General features: G+C 46.6%; 5 protein-coding genes across 5 annotated transcripts in view; 3 read left to right on the top strand and 2 right to left on the bottom strand.

Moving 5' to 3' along the window:
* ETH_00021820 (proteasome subunit alpha type 3, putative) overlaps window positions 1-1,738 on the top strand; it is a gene marked incomplete at both ends in the record, with an annotated part of 2,848 nt that extends 1,110 nt beyond the window's left edge. Inside the window, 2 exons of the mRNA XM_013372814.1 lie at window positions 340-576; window positions 1,419-1,738. Of these exons, the coding sequence (XP_013228268.1) occupies window positions 340-576; window positions 1,419-1,738 (557 nt within the window). The remainder of the gene's footprint in view (window positions 1-339; window positions 577-1,418) is intronic.
* Window positions 1,739-3,820: 2,082 nt separating this feature from the next.
* Window positions 3,821-7,747, top strand: ETH_00021815 (uncharacterized protein; the record flags this gene model as incomplete). The annotated part of the gene is made up of 2 exons (XM_013372813.1): window positions 3,821-4,075; window positions 4,298-7,747. 2 exons carry the CDS (start codon window positions 3,821-3,823, stop codon window positions 7,745-7,747), a joined length of 3,705 nt encoding a protein of 1,234 aa, XP_013228267.1.
* A 1,243-nt stretch (window positions 7,748-8,990) lies between these two features.
* Window positions 8,991-11,183, bottom strand: ETH_00021810 (uncharacterized protein; the record flags this gene model as incomplete). The annotated part of the gene is made up of 3 exons (XM_013372812.1): window positions 8,991-9,343; window positions 10,002-10,073; window positions 10,223-11,183. 3 exons carry the CDS (start codon window positions 11,181-11,183, stop codon window positions 8,991-8,993), a joined length of 1,386 nt encoding a protein of 461 aa, XP_013228266.1.
* A 3,852-nt stretch (window positions 11,184-15,035) lies between these two features.
* On the top strand, window positions 15,036-16,991 carry ETH_00021805 (uncharacterized protein; the record flags this gene model as incomplete). Its single annotated transcript, XM_013372811.1, has 1 exon — window positions 15,036-16,991. One exon carries the CDS (start codon window positions 15,036-15,038, stop codon window positions 16,989-16,991), a length of 1,956 nt encoding a protein of 651 aa, XP_013228265.1.
* A 1,944-nt stretch (window positions 16,992-18,935) lies between these two features.
* The window catches only part of ETH_00021800 (uncharacterized protein), a gene marked incomplete at both ends in the record, with an annotated part of 1,399 nt that continues 334 nt past the window's right edge, over window positions 18,936-20,000 (bottom strand). The window contains 2 exons of the mRNA XM_013372810.1: window positions 18,936-19,060; window positions 19,379-19,995. Coding sequence (XP_013228264.1) covers window positions 18,936-19,060; window positions 19,379-19,995 — 742 coding nt within the window. The remainder of the gene's footprint in view (window positions 19,061-19,378; window positions 19,996-20,000) is intronic.

Genomic DNA, 20,000 nt, shown 5'->3' with positions numbered 1-20,000 from the left:
CTATTTTTTTTTATTTTCGCATTATTCTGATTGTATTTCTTTTTTTAATTTTGCATTAATCCAGTTTTCTTTTTTTCAATTTCCAACTTTCTCCTTCAGCTATACATCTTCTGAACTGCCACTTCTTGCTCATTCTCTGTTGTCCAATCTATTCAGTCCTAGGGTTTAGGGTTTAGGGTTTAGGGTTTGCACAGGCCTGGTTTTCGGGTTTTTTATGTGCCTTCGCTTGACATACATCTTTTGAACTGCCGCTTCGTGCCATTCTTGATTGTCCTCCAGGGCCGAGGGTCCAGGGTCTAGGGTTTAGGGTTTAGGGTTTAGGGTTTAGGGTTTGCGCAGGCCTCGTTTTCGGGGGTTTGCTCTCCGACGGCCGGCGGCTGTGGGGCCGGGCTCGGGCGGAAGCGGCAAACTACAAGTCGGCCTTTGGGGTGTCTATACCCCTGGGGGTTTTGGCGGAGAGGCTTTCTTTGTTTGTTCACTCCTTCACTCTTTACTGGCACTTGAGGCCTTTCGGGGTCACCTGCCTCCTTGGGGGTTTGCAGCCAAACCCTAAATCAGGGTTTCAGGAGCTCACGGGTTAGTCGCGCAGTTGGGCTTTGTTTCATCCCTTCACGCTTTGTTCGAGGGCTTTTGGAGCCGTTTGCGTCCTTGAGGGTTTGCTGCCAAACCCTAAATTAGGGTTTGGAGCCCCCGTGGGTTAGTCGCTCATTTGTGGTTTGTTTCATCCCTTTGCGCTTTATTGGATTATGGCGGTTTCCAGCCAAACCCTAATTTACGGTTTCAAACCCTCGCTGGTCAGCTCCCCATTTGTTGTTTTTTCTATTTTTTTACTTTTTATTGTTTATTTAATTGTTCAATTATTTATTGTATTATTTTATTTGTTCTATTTATTTATTTATTTTATTTACTCATTTATTTATTTATTTATTTATTTATTATTTTATTTATTTGAGAGAAAGGCATTTGGGACTGTTTGGGTGAAGTGGGAGGTTTGGCTCTACTGCCGCAGAAATATAAAAAGTAAAATAAATAAATAAAGAAATAAATTAAATTCATTAAATAAAATAAAATAAATAAATAAAATAAAGAAAATAAATAAATAAAAATAAATAACTATTTGTTAAAAAACTTGTTTAATTTGATTGAAATCTGGATTTGCTTAGGAGTACGAGGTCTTGCGGCTGCTGCAGCTGCGGCTTCAAAACCCTAAACCCTAAACCCCAATTTGTGGTTTGTAGAGTTTTGTTTGAATTGAGATATAGCTGCTGCTGCAGCACCAAAACTGTAGACCCTAATTTGGGTAGGGTTTTGCTTGAGACCTCGCTGCTGCTGCTGCAGCACCAAAACCCGACCCCGTCGCCCGTAAACCCTAAACCCTAATTTGTGGTTTGGAGGGTTTTGCGTGAACTGCGCTTCAGGAGAAATATACGCGATAGACCCCAGCGGCTGCTGCTGCAGGTTCTTTGCTGCTGCTGCTGGGCGGGAGCGGCCGGCAGCAAAAACGGAGCTGGAGAAGCTGAACTTGAAAGCAGCAGCAGCAGCAGCAGCAGCAGCAGACCTCGTGCGGCTGCTGCTGCAGCTCGGCGAAGACAGCCAAAAAGACACAAAAAAAGAAATCCAAGTTGCTGCTATTACTTCTCAAAATGGCAAAGTTAATTTCCACTTCTGGCAGCAGCAGCAAGTTGCTGCAGCAGTTGCTGCAGCGCAGCAAGCCATCCAGGCCATGGACAGCGACTAGGCCTCCTGCTGCTGCTGCTGCTGCTGCTGCTGCTGCTGTGGTGGTGGTGCTCTCCATCGAAGCAGCAACACACCAACTTTCAACGCCAAACCACTTCAGTGGACGCTCCTTACCTGGCCAGCTGGCTAGCTAGCTAGCTAGCCAGCTAGCTAGCTAGCTAGCTGGCTAGCTAGCTGGCTAGCTAGCTGGCTAGCTAGCTGGCTAGCTAGCCAGCTAGCTGGGTGGCTGATGGCTAGCGAACTAATCAGCTAGCTGGCTGATGGCTAGCCTGGTAGCTGCTAGCTAGCTAGCAAGCTCGCTGGTGGCTGCTAGCTAGCTAGCTAGCTGGCTAGCTGGTGGCCGCTAGCTAGCTAGCTAGCTAGCTAGCTAGCTAGCTAGCTAGCTACCACTAGCTAGCTGGCTAGTTGTTTTCTTCTGCAGATCAATTAATTAATGAATTAATTAAATTAAGTAATTTAATTAAATCTTTAATTAATTAATTAGTGATTTAATTAATTTAACTAATTTAATTAATTAATTGATTAATCGCAGATGTGGTTAATTAAGTGATCCTGCCTCATGAGACCAAAAATAAATAAATAAATGAATAAATAAATGAAGGGGAAGTTATTTATTTATTTTTATTTATTTATTTATTTTTATTTATTTATTTGTTCATTTATTTGTGAATTAAACAGCAGCAATGAAAAATAGAGAATAAATAATAAATAAATGAATAAATATTTATGAGGTTAGAGACAAGCAGTCTTGAAGCGTGACCAAACCCTAAACCCTAAACCCTCGTTTGCAAATCGCAAACCCCGCAGCCAAGGGTTTAGGGTTTAGGGTTTAGTTGTTTTTGTGAAAAACCGAATAACAGTTTAACTCGCAAATGTATCAGTAAGAGGGTTTTCTAGGGTTTAGCTTCTCTGTAAAGGCCCACAAGAATTAGGGTTTAGGGCTTAGGGTTTGCTGGCTACTAGAGTGAAGGGTTAACGGTCTAGGTTTTAGCTCAGGTCTAGGGTTTGAGGCTAGGGTTTAGGGTTTAGGGTTTAGGGTTTGACGTGGACAGACTACTTAGGCAATTGGAAGGAGCCAACAACCCCAAACCCTTAACTCTGGAGGAAGGGCTCTAAACCCTAAAGCCTCGTGGGCAAACCCTAAACCCTAATCGCGGTTTCGCATGGAGGCCTTCAAACTGAATGAGTGTTTAGAAAAGTAATAAAAAGATTTAAGGGTTTGGGAATTAGGGTTTTGAGTCTGTAGGCAAGCGGGGGAAGGCTTTTGCTTTCCTAAACCCTAAAAGCGCGGTTTGAGTTCGCGCCGTGAAAGGAGCTTGTTCTTTGAAAGAATCTGGACCTTCTTGATCAAATAAAAGTAAAAAAATGCATTTATTTATATTATTTTATTTTTCAATTTAAATTAATTTAATTGGATTTAATTGGGAGAAGAAGGAGTGGCGGGACGGTGGTCTGGTCTGTCTGTACACCTGGTACACCTGACAGCTTCCGCTGTACAGACCCGGTGAAGTTTGCGCCATTTCGCCATTTTTAGAGCTTTAAAGTCCAAATAAAAGCTCATTTTTGATTTAATTTTATTTTTTATTTCAAAACAAACGTTTAAATTTCCTTGTAAGTGCATTTTTCAAGCTTTTCCGGCGTGGCGCGGGAGCCGCCGGGGGCACGCGGCGGCTGCGGCGCTCGTCGGCTGCGGCTGCCTCTCGGGGATTTCAGCAAATAAATCTTCAAATTTTAATTTAGTTATAAGTAATTTACTTTTTACTTTATTGCTGTTGCTTTTAGTTTGTATTTTAGCCCCGCTGGAGACTAGAAGGCCCGCAGCAGCAGCAGCAGCCGCAGCAGCAGCAGCAGCAGCAGCAGCAAGAACAACAACAACAGCAGCAGAGACACGCAAAGACAGCCAAACAACGCACTCCAAGCCTTTCCCTGCTGCGCTGCAACAGTTGGATAAAGAAGCCCAGCCTGCGTTAGCTGAGCGCGCAGTATTAGGGTTTAGGGTTTAGGGTTTAGGGTTTAGGGTTTATTGCAAGGATGACTACTGGAGCAGGCAGCAGGGCAGCCGCTGCATGTACTAGAGTTCTAAATGCCAGCAGCAGATGGGGATTGCTCCCCTAGCTCAGCAACTGCTGCAGCAGCAGCTGCTGCTGCTGCAGCAGAGCTGCTGCAGCTGGAGCAGCAGCGGCTAGTTTGCCTGCAGCAAGCAGCACAAGATGAGGCCAAGGACTCGGGAGAGGAAGCAGAAGCAGCAGCAGCTGCTGCTGCTGCAGAAGCCTCGGAGCTGCTGCTGCTGCTGCAGCAGAAGGAGCAGCAGCTACTGCTGCAGTCACGTGAACTTGCGGTAAGAGCTGCTGCTGCTGCTGCTGCTGCTGTTGCTGCTGCTGTAGGATGCACATTTAAGCACGGAAATACGCCTATTTGCTGCTGTTGCTGCTGCGCTGCTGCTCGTATGAGAGCAACAGCAGTTGCTGCTGCTTTCCCTACCTGCTCTGCAACAGCAGCGGTTGCTGCTGCTGCTCATCTGCTGCTGCTGTTGCTGCTGCCGTTGTTGCTGCTGCTGCAGCAATTGCGGGAGGACTTTGAAGAGCTCAGTGATGACTATGAGCGGAGCCAGAGGGAGCACGAGCAGCAGCAGCAACTGCTGCAGCAGCAGCAACAACAGCAGCAGGAGCAGCAGGCTGCGCTGCAGCAACAACAGCAGCTCTTTGATGCCAAGCAGCGGGAGGCGCAGCAGCAGCTGCAGCAGCAGCTGCTGCTGCTGCATGCAGAGAAGAAGGATGTAGAGACGCTCAAGGCTGAAATGCAGCAGCAGCTGCTGCTGCTACAAAAGCAGCAGCAGCTGCAGCAGCAGGGTTTTCAAGAGCAGCAGCAGCAGCAGCAACAGCAACAGAGCCTGAAGAAGCAGTTGGAAGACAAGGAGCAGCAAATAGCAGCAAAAGAGAAGCAGTTGCAGCACCGGCAGCAGCAGCAGCAGCAGCAGCTAGAAGCACAGGAAGCCCGGCTGCTGCAGCTGCAGCAGCTGCTTCGCGAGCAGGAGCTGCTGCTGCAGGAGCAGGAGCAGCAGCAGCAGCAGCAGCAGCTCGAGCTGCTGCAGCAGCAAAGAGAACTAAAAGATAAATCAAATCAACAGAGACTAAAAGAAACAGAATTAGGCCAGGAAGCCAAGGAGACACTAACGAAGTTGCTGCTGCTGCTGCAGCAAGCCACGCGCTCCAGCCCAGAGCAGCAGCAGCAGCAGCAAACAGCAGGAGCAGCAGCAGCAGCAGGTAGCAATGCACCGCAGCAGCAGCAGCAAAAATACACGCAGTTGCTGCTACTGGCAGAGCAGCTGAGGCAGCAACGGGACGAAGCGCATGCGCGCAGCTGCCAGCAGCAGCAGCAGCAGCAGCAGCAGCTGCATCTGCAGCAGCAGCAACAAATTTTGGAAGAGGCACTAGCAGCAGCAAAGCAGCGAGAAGGGCTGCTGCAGCAGAAAGTGCAGCAGCTTGAGGAGGCGGTGCTGGAGGCCAGGCAGCAGCAGCAGCTGCTGCAGCAGCAGCAGCAGCAGCTGCATCAGCAAGAAAAGCAAAACCAGCAGCACATGAAGCTACGCAAGCAGCAGCTGCTGCAGCTAGTAAGAGGCCTTCGAGTTGACTTCGCTGCAGCAACAGAGCAGCAGCAGTTGCTGCAGCTGCAGCTGCAGCAGCAGCAGGAAGACCTCGTGCTTCGAATCCTAGAGCAGCAACAGCAGCAAAAGCAGCAGCAGCAGCAGCAAAAGCAGCAGCAGCAGGAGCTGCATGAAGGACTCAACAGGGCAGAGCAGCAGCTTGCAGAGATGCAGCAGCAACTGGAGGCAAAGGAAGGGAAGTTGCTGCTGCTGCAGCAGCAGCAACAGCAGCAACAGCAACAGCAACGGCAGCAGCAACAGCAACAGCAGCAACTCGACAGCGACTTCAGAAGCAAGCAGCAGCAATGTGCAGAATTAGAAAGGCAGCTCAGAGCAATGGAGCAGCAGCTGGTGCAGCAGCAGCAGCAGCGGCAGCAACAGCAACAGCAACAGCAACAGCAACAGCAGCAGCAATTAGAGCTACTGCAAGAACTACAGGAAGAACTCACTGGAAGCAAAGAACAGCAGGAGCTGCTGCAGCAGCAACTAAAAGACAAGGCGGCAGAGCTGCAACAGCAGCAGCAACAGCAGCAACAGCAGCAGCAACAGCAGCAGCAGCAGCAACGCAAACTTGAAGCGGCGCTGTCAGAGCTAGAGCAGCAGCGTGATGCACTTAAACAGCAGCTATTGGAGCAGCAGCAGCAGCGAAAGGAGCAGCAGCAATTACGGGAGATGCAGCGGCAGCAGCAGCAACAGCACCAGCAGCAGCAGCAGCAACAGCAGCACCAGCTGAAGGAAAAGCTTGAGAAGAGTGAGCAGCAACGGAAGCTGCTGCAGCAGCAGCTCGAAGCTCAAGTCGTGGAGTTGCAGCAGCAACAGCACCAGCAACAGCAGCAGCAGCAACAGCAGCACCAGCTGAAGGAAAAGCTTGAGAAGAGCGAGCAGCAGCGGAAGCTGCTGCAGCAGCAGCTCGAAGCTCAAGTCGTAGAGTTGCAGCAGCAACAGCAACAGCAACAGCAGCAGCAGCAACTGCAGCAGCAAATCGAAGGGCAGCTCCGCAAAACAGTAGACTCCTGCAAGCAGCTGCAGGCAGCACTATCGGAGAAGCAGCAGCAACAGCAGCAGCAACAGCAGCAGCAGCAACAGCAGCAGCAGCAACAGCAGCAGCTGGAAGCGCAGCTGCTAGCCATGACGCAGCTCTGCGATCAGCTGAAGCAGGTGGAGAAGGAGCAGCAGCAGCTGCTGCTGCAGCAGCAGCACGAGATGAAGCAGCAGCAGCAAGAGCAGCAGCAGAAGCACCTGCTACTGCAGCAGCAGCTGCAAGACCTGCAGGATAAGCTGACGCAGCAAACGCACATCAACCAAGCGCTGCAGCAGCAGCTTGAAAAGCGGCAGCAACAGCAGCAACTGCAGCAGCAGCTGCAGCAAGAGCTGCAGCAGAAACTGCAAGAACAGCAGCAGCAGCAAGAGCAGCAGAAGGAAGAACTGCGCAAAAGCTCGCAACTGCAGCAGCAGCTGCAGCAGGAGCTCGTGGACAAAGGGGCGCAACTGAAGCAGCGCGAGCAGCAGCAGCAGCAGCATTTGCAGCAGAAGCAGCAGCTGCAGCTGCTGCTGCAGCGGCTGGAGGAAGAACTGCTGCAGTGCACAGATCAGCGAGAAGAGCTGCAGCAGCGGCTTGATGAGGAGAGCAGCAAACTGAAAGGGCAGCAGCAGCAGCAGCAGCAGCAGGACGACGTTCTGCAGCAGCAAATTCAGCTGCTGCAGCAGCAACTACTGGAGGCCAAGCGGGAGGTCAAGGTGCTGCAGCAGCAACAGCAGCAGCAACAGCAGCAGCAGCAGTCGGTCCCATCAGGGCTGCTGCACGAGCATAAGTCTCTGCAGCATCACTGCAGCAAATTGAAGCAGCAAGCAGAGGAGCAGCAGCAGCTGCTGCAGCAACAAGCTGCTGCTGCAGCGAAAGCAGCAGCAGCGCGCTGCTGCTGCACTGCTGCTGCTGCAGCTAGGAATAGCTGCAGCACGGATTCAATGCCCATAGCATTAGTCTCTTCTCCGGCTTGCTGCAGCAGCAGGACCCAGCAGCAGCAGCAGCAGCAGCAGCAGCAGCGTCAGCTGCTGCTACAGCAACAAAGGCGTGGAAGTAGCGGCAGCTGCTGCTGCTGCTCTTTCAAAAGAGCAGCGGCAGGGCATTCCCGCTGCAGTGCCGTGGGAAATAGCAGCAGCAGCAACAGCAGCAGCAACAGCAGCAGCAGCAACAGCTGCAGCAACAGCAACAGCAGCAGCAGCGCTGGCGAGTGGCTACTCGTGTCTTACGGGCAAGAACTGGAGGAGGAGGAGCAGCAGCAGCAGAGCAGCAGCAGCAGCAGCAACAGCAGTAGCAGCAGCAGAGTGCCTGCTCGGAGCCTCAGCAGCCTTTGGTTTGTCGAATAATTTAAAAATAAGTGTTTGATTTAATTGCAGCAGCAGCAGCAGCAGCAGCAGCAGGGTGCCTGCTCGCCGCCTCTGCAGCCTCCTAAACCCTAAACCCTAAACCCTAAACCCTGAACATTTGTTATTTTTATTTAAGACAATTTGTCTCTTTTTTCTGGCCTTCTAAACATCAAACCCTTCCCGGTGTTCCCGCGGCGGAATTCTTTTGCTCTAGGGTTTAGGGTTTAGGGTTTAGGGTTTAGGGTTTAGGGTTTGGGGTTTCTAAGCTCGCCGAGACTAACTCCTGCGAATGGCAACATCTAAATTAAAAAATAAAATTAGCAAATAAATAAAATAAATAAATAAAATAAATAAATTGATAAAATAAATAAAAAATAAATCAAAAAATAAATAAATAAATTGAATAAATAAATAGATGAAAAGAAAAAAATGAATAAAAATAGAAAAGGAGATAAAAAGAAAAAAGAAATAAATCCAAAATTGGATTTTAAAAATAAAATTAAAAATAAATACATTTAAAAATAATAAAAGAGAATAAGACAGCAGCAAGAAAAGTCGCTGCTGCAGCAGCGCTGCCAAACCCTAAACCCTAAACCCTAAACCCTAGTTTCTCATCCCTACGGGCATTTTTTCAAGAAGCGCAGTGGACAAAAAGCTCTCGAAATATACTAAGTTGTTACTCAGCAAAACGCTAAACCCTAAACCCTAAACCCTAAACCCCGCACGCTATTTGAGGTGTACGTACACCCCAGCGGTGCAGAAGTTGATTTTAAAAATTTCGTTTTTCAGAAAAGTTTTTTTGGACTTTTTGTCCATTAAAAAGCATTAAAAAGAATACGCTTCGACTTATAAAAACAAAGGAACTGCTGCTGCTGCTGCTGCTGCTGCTGCTGCTGCAGCTGCTGTTTGGTCGGCTGTAGCAGCAGCAGCAGCAGCAGCGACCTGGCACCAGCAACAGCAGCATTGCAGCTAAAAGCCACGCAAGAGTGAGCCCTCGCAACATGTTAAAAAGCGGTTGCTGCTGCTGCTGTTGCTGCTGTTGCTGCTGTTGCTGCTGTTGCTGCTGTTTCTGCTGTTACTGCTGTTGCTGCTGCTGCTGCTGCTGCTGCTTTTCATTGTTCCCCACTTCCTCGCCCCTGGAGCTCAAGCGCCCCATAACACCCCTACAGCAGCAGCAGCAGCAGCAGCTTCTGCTGCTGCTGGCACTGCAACTCATGCTTCTGCTGCTGCTGCTGCTGCTTGGTCAGAGGTCAGCGTTGTCTTTGCTGCTGCAGTCCGTCTTTGCTTCCAAGTTGATGCTTCTGCATGCAGCGTGCTGCAGCAAAAACTTTTCTCCATATTCTAAAGTGTCTTTTGCTGCATGCGAGAAAGTGAAGATCTTTTTGCTGCTGAGGCCCATCCCCACGCCCCAGCTGCTGCTGCTGCTGCTGCTGCTGCTGCTGCTGCTGCTGGCGGCTGCTGCTGCTGCCTCTGCAGCATCGCGAGACGCCTCGTCAGCTGCAGCAGCTGAACTAAACCCTAAATTAGGGTTTGGGGACCGCACCACAAATATCACGTGCGGAACGCGCTCTACGCGAAGACCCGGAAGAGGCACGTCTGAAGTGCAAACCCTAAACCCTAAACCCTAGACCCTAAACCCCAAAACCTAAACCCCAAACCCTAAACCGTAAACCCTGAAATCTACAAGACGGATGTAAGAGAAGGGGAGCCTCCTCCCTGGCCCTCGCAGCAGGCACTCAAAAAACCCTTAAACCCTAAACCCCAAGCCCTAAACCCTAAACCCTAAACCCTAAACCCTAAACCCTACCGTTTCTGGAAACATCTATTTTGAAAAAGGCAATTGAAGAAATGCCTTCAAATCTTTTCGCCAGTTGATAAAACTTTTCTTGAAATCGCCGGCAGTGGCCGCACCTAAATAAATAAATAAATAAATAAATAAATAAATAAATAAATAAATAATGAATAAGTAAATAAATAAATTAATAGATAAATAGTTGATTAACTTGTTAATTGGGAGTTGTTGTAGATGAATTTGGGGCTTAAGGTTTAGTATTTGGTTTTTAGGGTTTAGGGTTTAGGGTTTAGGGTTTAGGGTTTAGGGTTTGGGCTTACCAGTTGGCGTAGAGGAGAACTAGTGCATCATATTTATTTTGATTTAAAATCATTTTTGAAAAGTTGAGAGCCACGAGGGTTTGCACAGGCCCTAAACCCTTAAACCCCAAACCCTCGAGCCCTAAACCCTTATACCCTAAACCCTCGCTCGCCAGACCCTCCTTTGCTGCTGCTGCTACTAAACCCTCGCTCCGCAGCAGCGGCGGCAGCAAACCTGCAGCAGCTCACACAGCAGCAGCTGCTGCTGCTGTTATTTAATTCCTTTATTTAAATTCAAAGGCACCTATTCTTATACATGCAGCAGCAGCAAGCAGTAGAACTTGCTGCTGCTGCTGCTGCTGCTGCTGCTACTAGTGCTTTTACTGTCCTTGCTGCTGCTGCTGCTGCTGCTGCTACCACTGCTGCTGCTACCACTGCTGCACTGCTGCTGCTGCTGCTGCCACCCCTGCTGCTGCTGCTGCTGCTGCTGCTGCTGCTGCTGCTGCTGACCCTTTCGGTAGTTGTGCAGGAAGTGCCGCATTTGCGGGAAGCTGAAGAGGTCTTCTTTTGCTGCAGCAAACTTCTGCCAGCCGCAATCCAGGCGAACTATAATTGCTGCTGGCAGCAGCAGCTCGAGGCCTTCGGGCAAAAAGAAAGAAAGCCGGTGCATGTCTTGGCGCGCCACAGTCACAAACAGCAGCAGCTGCTGCTGCTGCTGCTGCTGCTGCGGCTGCTGCTGGTGGTCCTGCTGGTGCTGCTGCTGGTGCTGGCGGCTTGCTTCCACAGCGAGCCGCTGGAATACCGCTAGGGGGTCCTCCAGCTGCTGCTGCGGCTGCTGCTGCTGCTGCACTGCAGCAGCAGCAGCAGCAGCAGCAGCTGGATCTGGGTCATAGAAAAGGAAGAACACCTCTCTTGCTGCTGATTCCCGCAGCAGCCGAATGGTGCTCTCATTCCACTGCAGCACAACTCCCCCTTGTGCTGCTGCTGCTGCTGCTGCTTTGTAGAACCGTTGCGACTTTCGAAAGCTTGCTGCTGCTGCTGCTTCTGTTGCTGCTGCTGCTGCTGCTGGGGGCCCCTCTGGAAGCTCCCCTGCTGCTGCTTTCGAGCTGCTGCGGGGGCCCCCCAAAGATAAGCTGTCGGTCAGAAAGGGGGATACGGGGCTGCTGCTGCTGCTGCTGCTTCTGCTGCTGTGCAGCAGCAGCAGCAGCAGCAACGTTGCTGCTACTAGCAGCAAAACGAGACACAGGAACAGCAGCAGCCGAAGGAAGAGCCGACGCCGTCTTGCAAAAAGAGACAAATTAAAAGCCCCCGAGGGTTTGGAGGGCTTCGGGAGCGGCGCCAACATATTCAGCTGCTTAGGGTTTAGGGTTTAGGGTTTAGGGTTTAGGGTTTAGGGTTTAGGGTTTGGCTCATGCTGCAGCAGCAGCAAAATAAACGAAATTGCTCACGCTGTAAGAAAGGGAGTTTCTATGTTTCTCCTTCCACATCCATTTAAATCTTTCTTTCAAACTAAAAAATAAATTTATTTAAATAAAAACTTATTATTTTCAATAATTATTTGCAGCTCTTTTGCTGGTTTTGCTGCTAAAAAGAGCAGCAGCAGCAGCAGCAGCGGCAGCGGCAGCAGCAGCAGGGTACTGCAGACTGCAGGGGCTCCGGCGTGTGTAGCTGCTTCAGAGGCATTAAAAGGAATGAAAAAAGAAATTAAAAAAAGAAGAATAAAATAGTATTTCAAAAAAAAGTAAAATCGAAGAAAATTGAAAATTGTGCGCGCAATTGGGGTGTCTATACAGCTGCTCCGTCTCGCTCTCCCAGGTGACCCGGCCACTTCTCTTTTCTTTATTTTTAGTTTTTAAACTTAAAATTAAATTAAAATAATATTTATTTGATTCAAAATAAGCATTTTAACACCTCAGATAGGGGCTTTTCTCCAGGGATAACGGGATGGTAGCACGTGCCCGACTTTTTCAGGGTTTAGCGTTTAGCGATTAGGGTTTAGGGTTTAGGGTTTAGGGCTCTGGAAGACACTAGAAGATGAAATAAGGGTTTTTTCTTTTTAATAAAAGCAAATGTTTGCGAAGGCTTTCTTTTGGCTTTATTTGCTGCAAATTTATGGGAGCTTTGTTTAAGTGTTCGGGTGTACATACACCGCATGCACGTAGCGTCTATACACCATTAATTAGTGTCTAATTGTTCACTCTTTGGCCACAAATAAGCAAATAAACTCTTATTGAGAATAAATGAACTAAATTAACTTTTGTTAAAAGATAAAGCAACTAAATATTTGCACAAATTGTCTTTTAAATGCCACTCGGGTATCTGTACACCTGCATGCAATAACTTAAAAAGTTGATTTTAAACATAAATGAAACTTTCATTTAAATAAGCAGAATATGAAAGTTTGATAAGTCAATAGAGACACACATTAGCATTTTAACAAGATATAAATATATACATGAAATGTTAATGTTAATGAAATATAAATATGTATATATGTATATCTGTATATATGTATATATATAAGATATCAATTAAATATAAATACATGTACAAATATATATACGAAAGTATACTAATAAGATACATTTATATTCATTTATATATATGTATATATATATTCAGCATTTTAATGAGATATATGTATTTATATATGCAACTAATATTAATAAGACTTCTATATAAATATACACATATATATATATCTATATACTAATTTCACTTATAAGTACATAAGTATATAAAAAGTGTACATATATATATATATATATACATATATATATATATAGATGTATATGGATATATATACAGATATATATAATATATATATTTATACAACTATCAATATATATAAATATAAATATATGTATATGTATATATATATGTATATGTACGTATATATATGCATATATATAAACATCTGTATATATATATATATATAAGTGTATTAGTTAAGAAGTATAAAGCTGTATATATATAACATAAATATATTTATGTACATAACGCATATATAAACACATATATATATTTTTATATATATATACATATATATAATACATACTTATTTATATGTATATACATATATATCTATATATATATAAATAACATATTTGTATGTATATAAAGTATACCTATATATATAAATAACACATATGTATATATATATAGAATATGTATATACATATATATAATATACATATACACATATAGACATATACCATATATATAAAATATATATACATATTCTATATATATATATACATATACATATATACATGTATAGCATATATATAAAACATATTTACATATTCCATATATATATATATATTTACATATATATTTGTATACAACATATATATAATATATATTTATATATATACATGTATAAACGCATGCATGTAAGGATATTGATTTGAAATGCGGAAGTAAAGATTAATAAACAATAAAGTATATATAAATATTAAAAGTATAGAATTATATTATTAAAATATATAATAAGACATGTACAATAGTTTGTTGAATTAAAATAAAAAGGATGGTTTAATTACTAATTTAAATACAAGAATAAAAATAAAAGATTTAATTCAAAGAATTAAAAAATAAATGATAAGTGCGTTTTAGTTCTTTTTAGAAATTAGGGTTTAGGGTTTAGGGTTTAGGGTTTTCTATGTTTTGCAATTTTGTCAACTTCATCTTTTTGTAAATAATTCATTTATTAATAATTCATTATTTCTAGTTGCAATTTTAATTTCAATTTTTAGTTTTATTTAATTCATTAAAAGATATAAATCTTCAATTTTCTAAATTAAATTCAATTTGAAACTTAAATTAATTTTGTCTTTTTAACTTTTCCAAAATTCCCCTTTTTGCTTATTTCATATTCCCAAATTTTTTTAATTTTTTAATTTTCGGTTGGAGTTTCAGTTTCAAAGAATGCCAAAATGTGATTTTAATTTTATGAGTAGTTTAATTTGATTTAATTAATTTAATTTAATTTAATTAATTTAATTAATCGAATTTAATTTAATTTAATTTAATTTAATTTTTCAAATTTTGACATTTTTTTGGAACTCTCCTGTTTGTACAAAAGAGCGGAAATGAAATTTTTCTGTTTTGTGTCCCTAATTTGCATTTACAAACATCTAAAATGAAGAAAATAAATAAATAAATCAATAAATAAATGAATAAATAAATAAATATATAAAATAAATCGGTAAGTAAATATGAATTTGTGCATGCATGCATTTGAGGAAGGGAATGAATTTGAAAACAGCACTTTCCACAATTAACACTTTTAATATTTCATCAAGGGTTTATCTGAAGAGGAATATCAGCCAATTAGGGTTTAGAGTTTAGGGTTTAGGGTTTAGGGTTTCGAGGCTACAGGTACAGGCGGCTGCGGCGCGGTGGGGCCTCATCGATCCTCAAAGGAGTTCCGAAAACGGAGAACAAAAAAGAAATAAAGTTTTTAAAATTTGAATTAAATGAAATGAATTTAATTTCGATAAAAACTAAATACAAAAAAGACGCAAAACACTCCGAGGCGCTGCAGCATCCCACGGCAAGTACGAGCGGCGGATCAGCAAAGGGCCTCTTGCTGTTCTAATTTTTCCATTTTAAAAGTAAATAAGAGAAGATAATAACAAATTAAATTGTATTTTAAAATTGAAAAAGGAGATTTTTCATTTAAATGTCGACTTGCAACGGAAGCTGCATTCCGCGCCGATTGCCGCGGCTGCCGACGCAGCTGAGGGCGCGCCTGAAACTTGATTTCCAGAAATGAGACAATCGCGAAAAATAAACAAGACGAAACAATTCAAAATAAATTTAAAGTTTGAAATCTTTTTCTTTTTTAGTTTTGGAGGAACTTCCGCTCGCTGAAGAGCGCGCCCGCGACTGCTGTACACCTGGAAGCGTGTGCGCGCAGCCGCGAGTTCCAGAAGCTGATCCTCCATTTCATTTCCGTTTTTCGCAGTTTTTTGTTCACAGTCATTTGGCATTTACATTTATCTACTTGTGCTGCCCTGGATCGCGGCTTTAGCCCCGCGGGGGGGCCGGTGGGGCGCAGTTCAACTTTTTTCCGATCACGCCCAACACAGCGCCGTTTTCGATTTTTTTTCACCCCAGTTTCCCCCATTTACTCTTTTCCTTCATTTGCCTCCGCGGCGTCCCGCCAGCGGCTCGGATTGCGCGCGCCGCGATGGCCCGAGTCGCTCGGACGGCGGCGGTGGCTACTGCAGCAGCAGCAGCAGGCGCAGCAGGCGCAGCAGCACGCGCAGCAGAAGGACGCAGCTTCCCGCAGTCCCCAGAGCCCATCGAACTCGGCACTGTGTCTTGGGACTTTTACGGAAATACCCTCCAGAGGGGCCCCCGGGGGGGCCTCCGCAGCACCACTGCAGCATTTCTAGCGTGGCTGTCTTTGAGTGTTGCTGCTGGCTTTGTTGCTGGGGCCGTCACTGCGGAGAGCCTCATGCAGGCCCTCACTCTTCAACGGGAAGCAGCAGCAGCAGCAGCAGCAGCAGAACTCGGCTTTGCTGCAGCAGCAGACGACGAAGCAGCAGCAGACACTGACGACGAACTTGCCCCAGAAACGCACGACACTGCAGCAGCAGCAGCAGCAGATCTGGAATTCGCAGACGCAGAAGCAGAAGTTGCTGCAGCAGCCGAAATACACGCAGCAGCAGCAGCAGCAGCAGCAGACAGGGACCCCGAAGAAGAAACAGCAGCAGCAGATCTAGGCTTTGCAGAAGCAGACGTTGAAGATGCAGCAGCAACACATATAGGCGCTGCAGCAGCAGGACCAGACGCAGCAGCGGGAAGACGCGCTGCAGCTGCAGCAGAAGCAGAGAAAAAGGGTGCAGCAGCAGCAGCACTGGCAGCAAAAGAAGCAGCAGATGAAACGGCAAGTGATCGAAAGGCAGAAGCCAAAACAAAAGCGAAAGAAGCAGCAGCAGCAGCAACAGCAGCTGCAGCAGCAGCAGAAGCTGAAGCTAAACGCGCGAGAGACACAGCGGCAGAGGATAAAGCAGCAGCAGCAGCAGCAACGACAGCAGCCAACGCGGCAGCAGCAACAGGAGACCGAGCAGCAGCAAAAGCAGCAGCAGCAGCAGAAGTAGCAGAAACATCAGAAGCGACATCGCCATCTTCAGGATATTTTAAGATATCAACAATATCTCTAGCAGCAGCAGACGAAGCAGCAGCAGCAGCAGCAGCAGCAGCACCAAAGGAATCATCAGAAGCATCATCCCCATCACCAGGATATTTTAAAATATCAACAATATCTTTGGCAGCAGCAGATGAAGCAGCAGAAACAAAAGCAGCAGCAGCAGCAGCAGACAAAGCAGCAGAGCCACCATCAGGGTATTTTAGAAGATCGACAGTATCTCTAGCAGCAGCAGACGAAGCAGCAGAAGCAGCAGCAGCAGCAGCACCAGCAACAGGATATTTCAAAGTATCAACAATATCTCTAACAGAAGCAGATGAAGCAGCAGCAGCAGCAGCAGCAGCAAGAGCAGCAGATGGCACAGCAGAAGCAGCGGCGCCTGCCTCAGGAAATTATAAGATGTCAACAATGTCTCTAGCAGCAGCAGACGAAGCAGAAGAAGCAGCAGCAGCAGCAGCAAGGGCGGCAGCAGCAACAGCAGACAAAACTCCAGAAGCAGCGGAGCCAACATCAGGGTATTTTAGAAGATCAACAGTATCTCTAGCAGCAGCAGATGAAGCAGCAGCAGCAGCAGCAGCAGCAGAGCCAACATCAGGGTATTTTAGAAGATCAACAGTATCTCTAGCAGCAGCAGATGAAGCAGCAGCAGCAGCAGCAGGAGCAGCACCAGCAGAGCCATCATCAGGGTATTTTAGGAGGTCAACTGTATCTCTAGCAGCAGCAGATGAAGCAGCAGCAGCAGCAGCAGCAGCAGACGAAGCAGCAGCAGCACCAACCCCAATATCAGGATATTTTAAAAGATCAACGGTATCTCTAGCAGCAGCAGACGAAGCAGCAGCAGCAGCAGCAGCAGCGCAGGCCTCAGAATATTATAAGGTGTCAACAGTGTCATTATTTATAGAAGACGGAGCAGCAGATGGAGCAGCAGCAGCAGCAGCAGCAGCAGAAGCAAAAGCGAAAGGCTCCGCGGGTTATACCCTGGCAGCGCCCTGAAAATATTCATAAACAGACAATAAATATATAAATAAATAAATAAATAAATAAATAAATAATGAATAAATAAACTTAATGAATTGATTAAATTAATTAACTAAAATTGATTAATTAAACTAATTAATTAATTAATTAAATTGGATAATTAATTAATTAATTAATTAATTAATTATCTATTTCTTGACTCTACAGCGTTCAAATGGGGGCCCCTGGGGGGGGCCCCTAGGGGGCCCCTGGGGCCCCTTTGGGGCCCCCCTGGGGCCCCTTTGGGGGCCCCCCTGGGGGCCCCCTAGTTTGTAAAGTTGTTTCCTTTTTGGCCTCCGGTTGAGTTCGACAGGGGTCTAGAGGAGACAGGAGATTCAGCAGCAGCAGCAGCAGCAGTGGCTGCAGCAGTAGCAGCAGCAGCAGCAGTCGCTGCTGCTGCAGCTGCTGCTGTGGCTAAACTCAATAGGCAGCGGCTGCATGCGCTGCTGCATGCGCTGCAGCAGCAGCAATCTGAACTTTAAGACCTTTCAGGAACGAGGAGACGCGACGAGAGGAAGCTGCTGCAGCTTGCTGCAGCAGCAGCAGCAGCAGTGGTAACACAAGCAGCAACTGTCAGAAAATGCAGCAACGGCAGCAGCAGCAGTTGCCCGTCTTAGCTAGATCTGGCCAGCCCCTAGCTAGCTGGCTAGCTAGCCAGCTAGCTAGCAATCTACCTAGCCTTCTAGATAGCTAGCTAGCCAGCTAGCTAATTAGTTTTGGTTTCAGTTGGGGCTTGGCGGCGCAGCAGCAGCAGGGAGCAGCAGAAGTGAACAGCAGCTAAGTGCAGCAGCAAAAGCTGAAGTTGATTTTTTTGAAGAGTTTATTTAAAAATAGAATTAAAAGTTAATTTAAAATGGAAAAAGATTTATTTAAGCAGAAATGATATCGATTTGTTCCATTTCGAGTTTGCTGCTGCGGGGTGCAGCACGCGCGGTGTCTGTACACCCCGCGGTTGGGGTGTACAGACATCGCGTTTTCGATTTTGGGGAATTTCTGCTGCCAGAATTATCTTTTTGAATTAATTAAAAAGTAAAAAGAATGATTTTAATTATTAAATGAATAAATATGTTTTTAAATTCAAAAAAGCTCGTTTTCTTTTTCACAAATACGGGCACCGGGGATCGAACCCGGGATCTTCTGCGTGTTAGGCAGACGTCATAGCCACTAGACCATGCCCGCGGGGAACAGTCCCTTTTAGGGTTTAGGGTTTAGGGTTTAGGGTTAGGGTTTGGGGTTGTTGGTGCAGCGCCACTTGAGGGGCCGACGTTAGATGGAGCTGCTGTTTGAATTTGAAAGAATGCGAGGGGCGCAATGCTGCAAACCCCAAACCCTAAACCCTAAACCCTAGACTGTAAAACAATAAAGAATAAAAATTCGAAATGTTGCAAACCCTTGAGTTAAAGCCCTTTTATCTCTTTGAAGCTTCCCTTAACACTTCAAAGAAGTGGGGCCCAACGAGGGCCTTGGAAAAAGCCCCAAAGTCCCTTTAGGGTTTAGGGTTTAGGGTTTAGGGCTTAGCACCCCCTAAGCTGCCATGTAAAAAGCTAGAGGCCTTTGAGGTGCCTCCAGAGATCCCTCAGAAAAAAATAAACAGCTAGCTAGCTAGCTAGCTAGCTAGCTAGCCAGGGAGTACAGCGAGTGTGCTAGCTGGCCAGCTAGCTGGCTAGCTAGCCAGCTAGCCAGCAAGATAGCTAGCTAGCATACTCCCTTGCTTGCCAAAAGAACAGCTAGCCAGCTAGCTAGCCAGATAGCTGTCCAGCTAGCTAGCCAGCTAGCAGCCTAGCTCGTCAGCTAGCTAGCTAGCTAGCTAGCTAGCTAGCTAGCTGGCAATCTAGCTCCTCAGCTAGCCAGCTAGCCAGCTAGCTACCCTGCTAGCTAGCTAGCTAGCTAGCTAGCTAGCAGGGTAGCTAGCTGTTTTGATTACTCTTCGGGAATCTCCAAAAGTCCCTCTTGATCCAGCAGCGCCGCGAGGCTGTAAAAATCTCTTTGCGAAGAAGTCAAAAAAAGAGTTGCATTATTTTTGGCGTCTCCAAAAGCGCTGTAGACTGCAAGCAGCAGCAGCAGCAGCAGCAGCAGCAGCAGCAGCAAAAAGATTTAAACGCGCGACGCCAGATAGGTCCAGGAGGCCGGTAGACCAGCAAGAGTGAGCAGCAGCAGCAGCAGGCGCAGCAGCAGCAGCGGCAGCACGAGGCCCACAGCAGTAGCAGCAGCAGGTGCAGCAGCAGCAGCAGCAGAGAAGGCACGAAAGCAGCAGCACCGCCAAAGTCGCAGGAGCAGCAGCAGCAAGCCCGCAACAACAGCAGCAGCAAAGCAGCAACCCCTTCTCAGCAGCAGCAGCAGCAGCAGCAGCAGCAGCAGCTGACGGGAGTTGAGCAGCAAACAGTGGTCTTTGTTTTCGAATTTGAAAAGCCAAGAAAGCATGGAAGGAATTGGAATGTCTTCTGCTGCTTTGAGAATAAACTTTTCAGTTTGCAGCACCGGCAGTCCATCGCTGGGGACTCTCATGATAACTTCGGAAGAAGCAGCAGCAGCAGGAGCAGGAGCAGCAGCAGCAGCAGCGGGGGCAGCGGCGGGAGCAGCAGCAGCAGCAGCAGCAGCAGCAGCCGCAGCTATGCGCCGGTTGACCCGCCGCTGCATCTGCTGCTCAAACAAACCCCCCAGCTCCACCAGCAGTTTGTCTTTGCTGCTCCAGGGGGTGGTTGCTGCAGCAGCAGCAGCAGCAGCAGCAGCAGCTTTCTTGGGCCTCCACTTGCAGGTCTCGTTGCCGCTTCCCCTGCCGCCCCTGCCCGCGCCCCTGCCGCCCCTGCTGCTGCTGCTGCTGCTGCTGCTGAGAAGGGGTTGCTGCTTTGCTGCTGCTGTTGTTGCGGGCTTGCTGCTGCTGCTCCTGCGACTTTGGCGGTGCTGCTGCTTTCGTGCCTTCTCTGCTGCTGCTGCTGCTGCACCTGCTGCTGCTACTGCTGTGGGCCTCGTGCTGCCGCTGCTGCT

This window comes from Eimeria tenella, genomic scaffold, assembly GCF_000499545.2.
Source record: "Eimeria tenella Houghton genomic scaffold, Eth_scaff109, whole genome shotgun sequence".
Lineage (NCBI taxonomy): Eukaryota > Apicomplexa > Conoidasida > Eucoccidiorida > Eimeriidae > Eimeria > Eimeria tenella.
This window is presented reverse-complemented; position numbering and strand designations above follow the sequence as displayed.